At 36.8% G+C, this 4,838-nt stretch overlaps 1 protein-coding gene across 1 annotated transcript; it reads left to right on the forward strand.

The window, feature by feature from the left end:
• Positions 1 to 603: 603 nt before the first annotated feature.
• tmem205 (transmembrane protein 205) lies at positions 604 to 4,838 on the forward strand. The gene is made up of 4 exons (XM_061711569.1): positions 604 to 689; positions 1,588 to 1,694; positions 3,240 to 3,403; positions 3,527 to 4,838. Exons 1-4 carry the CDS (start codon positions 673 to 675, stop codon positions 3,827 to 3,829), a joined length of 591 nt encoding a protein of 196 aa, XP_061567553.1. The 5' UTR covers positions 604 to 672; the 3' UTR covers positions 3,830 to 4,838.

Here is a 4,838-nt window from a genome sequence, read left to right on the forward strand (position 1 = left end):
ATTCTTTGTATGGTCAGCTGTTAGAACATTAATTTATGTTCAAAAGCAATTCAGAAACAAGAAAACCAGTTCTGTTAAGAGGGGTTTTGTATGTTGACAAGAAACTTAAAGGATTTTTAAGTGCATTAATCATTGGATTGGTAAAAGGCTTGAGAGATAAATGCAGGGGATGCTGAACTTGGACATTTCTGTGTATCCCTACTTTTCTGTTAAAGAGTAGCAGTCCAAGTATTTGACAAAAAGGTTATTTCAATATCATATAGGTGATAAACTATAACTAAATACCTATTTTAACTTATTTTCCTCTTAGTTTTTATAGTGAATCTATTTGTATGTAAGGGACATCATATTAAAGCACAAGATCGTATTTCATACAATTTCAAATGTATTTCAAATATGAACGATCTCTAAAAGGTCTGGACCAAAGCTCAGAGTCATTATAACAAAAACTTATGTGCGCACACGCCACATGAGAAATTGTTTTTGTTAGTGTAAACCGAGTGAAGGTTAAATGAACCAATTAGAAACGATGTAGCAGTCACGTGTTATCCACGGTGGAAGCCCATTGGTCCGTTTACTCGAGGGGCGGGGCTAAAGGACAGAGTCCAATAACAGAGAGAGAGTCAGTGCAGCTTGATCATTTGAAAACAGCTGGTAAATTGTTCTGCTCTAATGAACAACGATCCGAGGTAAGTGTGTTATTCTGGAGGTAAGTGTGTTATTCTAGGCATGTGTGACGTGCTGTGGTTGTAGCTGGGGTTGTATTTATCCAGCTGAAAGGAAACCTGGTTCTGGTTCTGACATTCAACTTGTGTAACTCTCTTTGCTGATTGGCTAAAGCAGGTTAGCTTGACAAATACTTTGTTGCCAGTTGTTGAAGTTTGTTCTTCGGTTTTGTTTTATGTTATTTGACTTGTTCAGTCCGATTTAATTAGTTGCATTCATACTGCTAAAACAGATTACGGTAATGACAGGAGACTGCATCATTTCCCGCTCTGCTGCTTATCTGATTATAACTGGAGAACAGACGCATCTCTGCTGCTGCAAAGCTCTTTCTCTGCAGATCACAAACTCTTTTAAAGCCATAAAAAATAATAATGATTATGAAAATAATGATAATGGTGACAATAAACCCCTTCTCCAGTTGTTTTATGTTACCTGATGCCTATCCACAACCTATAGAAGAGACCCCAGCTGTGAAATATTGATTGATCTGTTGTTAAAAATGACAACAGACATACTTATTTCATGGTATTTCTGATCATGGTTTACAGTTTAAGATTAAGATTCCCAGAATATTCTAATTTTTTGAGATAGGATATTTGAGTTTTCTTAAGCTGTAAGCCATAATCAGCAATATTAAAATAATAAAAGGCTTGCAATATTTCAGTTGATTTGTAATGAATCTAGAATGTATGACATTTTTGTTTTTGTAATTGCATTACAGAAAATAAAGAACTTTATCACAATATTCATATTTCTGAGACAGTACTGTATTGCATTTTGATCTGTGGACCATAAACAATGAGAAAACTGGTTAATTTTGGCTGACTGTACATACTGCATGTTTTTTTTTCTTCTTTAAAGCAATACCATGGCAACAGAGGGTGAGCCAACGGACTTGGTGAAGGTGTTGCACCTCCTGGTGCTTTCTTTCACCTGGGGGATGCAGCTCTGGGTCTCCTTCATTGCTGGTAAGAGAAACACAAGCACGGGAACCGTGTCTGCTACATAGTTCAGTGTTTCCCAACCCTGGTCCTCGAGGAACACTGTCCTGCATGTTTTAGATGTTTCCCTGCTTCAGCACACCGTGATACAAGTGGCTGTGTCATCAACAGAATTGTGCAAAACCTTGAGTACAAGGTAATTACAGGGTTCATACGTTTTGAAAAAACCTGGAAAAGTCATGGAATTTGAAAATGTCATTTTCAAGGCCTCAAAAGGTTTTGGAAAAATAAGTTCAGCCCAAAAGTTTTGGAAAAGTCATGGAATTTATTTTTCTCACTTAATGATAACATTTAGTAATAACAGCCTATAAGGTAGATTTAAAATTGATCAATAAATATTTCGTATCGAAGTCTTGTGCGTTTTCATGCGTGACATGTCTAGCATCTTGTGACCACGTTCTCCAACAGTTATTATTACAGTTATTACAGTTATATTAGATTACTATAAAACATATACTACAACATATTGCTGGTATATCAGTGTTTGTTTAAACAAATGTTTATTTTGTATAAAACCATAATTGTCATTAGATCTCCACTGTGGTGACTTTTTACATAGTTTTATTCCTATATTTCATTCATACATTGATGTTTTAGAGGTCATGTATAGTCATGAAAACTTTCTGCCAAGCCATGGGAAAGTCATAGAAAATGTGTTGGTTAAAATGTGTATGAACCCTGTAATTAGGGCCGTTAATTAGAATCAGGTGTGTTGATGAAGGGAAACATCTAAAACATGTGGGACGGTGTAGCCTCCAGGACCAGGGTTGGGAATCACTGACATAGTTTGTTTTTTTTTGGATTTTTTTTTATTTCGGTCCATTTGGATACAACATAGTACAACATAAAAAAAGGTCCAATATTTTTAAGTGGCACCGAAAAGGTATAGGCTGAAGCCAAGGCTTATTATGACTACCCTTTTATGAACCTCGACTCAGGAGGTTTTATACAAAACAAAACTAATAATTTGGGTTCGAACATTGAAAAAGAATGGATATATTGGACAAGTAACAAGTAAGCAAAGACAAAAAAAACACGGACGAAAACAAAAAAAAACCATAGTATAAATTGCAAGAAGTGATAAATTAAGTGGTTCTTGGCAAGAGACTGTACAGCGCGGAGATCAGAGGTTAAGAGTAGGGTGTGTGTAAAAAAAACAACATTTTTTTAACATACCAAGTGGCCTACAGGGCACTGGTATGATGTGGTGCTGCTTCACCAACTCCTCGGCTAAACGGCCGCGGAGAGCGGTCATGCAAACACTTGCTTCAATTTGCTACTATCATGGTATTATTATAATATTCTCATATCAATGTTTTATATTTATTTAATATTTTATTTTTGAACTTATTTTTGAATTTGGTTACAGTAGTGTATAGTTTTAGTTATTTTTCCAAATTATTCCATAGCTGGACCCCCTTTATTGATAAACAGTTGCTCTTAGTATTGGTCCGTACACCCATTTTCACCCATTAGTTAATGCATTCATGTGTCATTGCTTTATTCCTGCAGGTTTTGCACTGGTCCAGCAGGTAACCCGGCATACGTTTGGCCTGGTCCAGAGTAAGCTCTTCCCTGTTTACTTCTACTGCCTGCTGGGGAGCAACTTCGTCAGCCTGGCCTTGTATGCCGTGTACCACCCGAGAGAGTTGCTGGACTGGCATGAAAGTCTGCAGGTGGAATATTGCATTTTAACACACAGAATTTTCTTGAGTGGAAGTTTTAAGTCAAAATACTTGCAAATGAATCACAATTGTCATTTCAATCAACTCTCTCTTTCTGTTCCTGTCATGTTGCAGATGGGTCTGTTCTTTGTGTCGCTGGTCATGGCCGGCCTGAATGCCCGCTGGTTCGGCCCGGCGGCTACAGAGGTGATGTTCCAGATGAGGGAGGTGGAGGAGGAGCATGGCTTGGGGAACCAGATTGGTCTGAGCAGCGAAAGGGAGGCTTTTGCCAAGCTCAAGGAGCAGGACCCCAAGTACAAAGCCTTTAAGAGTTTGTTTGGACGTTACCATGGGTTGTCCAGCCTCTGCAACCTCCTAGGGTTCATCTGCATCACAGTTAATCTGATCTACACAGCTCTGAATTTATCCACCATTTAGATTAAGATTAAATTAGCAGCGTTTGCAGTCTTCAGACTTCCTGAAGATGTAGAAATATTCAATATCCCTGGAAAAGTATCTGAAGACTAAAACATAATTATAGTGTTTTAGATTTTTGCTTGTGCTTGAGAGTTTTTTTTATGGACTGAGATAAATGTGTACATGACTTTTTAAGTTTAACCACAAAATCAGTTTTGCATTGCTTCATAAGTGTCTTTATTTGCAAGTTTTCCTTCGTTGCCAATAAGCACCCGGACAGCTCTTCATGTATGTTCATCTATCTGGCTGTTGGTGAAGAACTTGTAATTGAAATTGAAATAGCTTTATTTGTCCCGACACAACAAAATTACATCATTAATCATGTGTGTTGGATAATGTATCTCATAAGGGAGGTTGTGTTTTCATATTTATATATTTGTACTTGGTTTGGTTGGTAGTGTTTAATTACAGAAGAGTATTAGGGCCATGCACGAGAAAAAATATTTGAGAGGAGAAGTTTTTTTTTTTTATTGTGTACTTCGAGAAAAAAGTCGAAATGTCGAAAAAAAAGTTGAAATGTCGAGATTAATGTTGAAATACAATTTTTAGAAAAAAGTCGAAATTTCGTGAATAAAGTCAGAGTTTCGAGAATAAAGTTGAAATACATTTTGACTTTTTTCTCGACATTTCAACTTTTTTCTCGAAGTGCATAATGAAAAAAAATCTTCCAACCCTAAAATATTATTTTTATTTTTCTCCTGCCTGGCCCTAATACTCTTCCGTAGTTTAATATATCACAATCCCACTTTACATTGTCTTTTTTTTTATTATTCCTTAACTTCTTGTTTGGGGTGCAGTTCTGCCTGTTTCCCAGCAGAGGGCGCAGTTTAGACCGAATCTTCAGTGATCTTACTGCACACAGCACTGCAGACTGCATTTTTATTGTACAATGTTGGATGTTGTATTTTTGGTTTCATTGTCATCACTCTACTTAACACTGTGATTGAGAGATTAAACAGCACCTGCCATG

This window comes from Cololabis saira, chromosome 21 (assembly GCF_033807715.1).
Source record: "Cololabis saira isolate AMF1-May2022 chromosome 21, fColSai1.1, whole genome shotgun sequence".
NCBI classification, from domain to species: Eukaryota; Metazoa; Chordata; class Actinopteri; order Beloniformes; family Belonidae; genus Cololabis; species Cololabis saira.

Excerpts from the sequence above, each read along its gene's own strand:
- tmem205 (XM_061711569.1), top strand. Across the intron at positions 1,695-3,239 it reads CTGGGTCTCCTTCATTGCTG|GTTTTGCACTGGTCCAGCAG; the intron begins GTAAGAGAAACA and ends TTATTCCTGCAG. Across the intron at positions 3,404-3,526 it reads ACTGGCATGAAAGTCTGCAG|ATGGGTCTGTTCTTTGTGTC; the intron begins GTGGAATATTGC and ends GTCATGTTGCAG.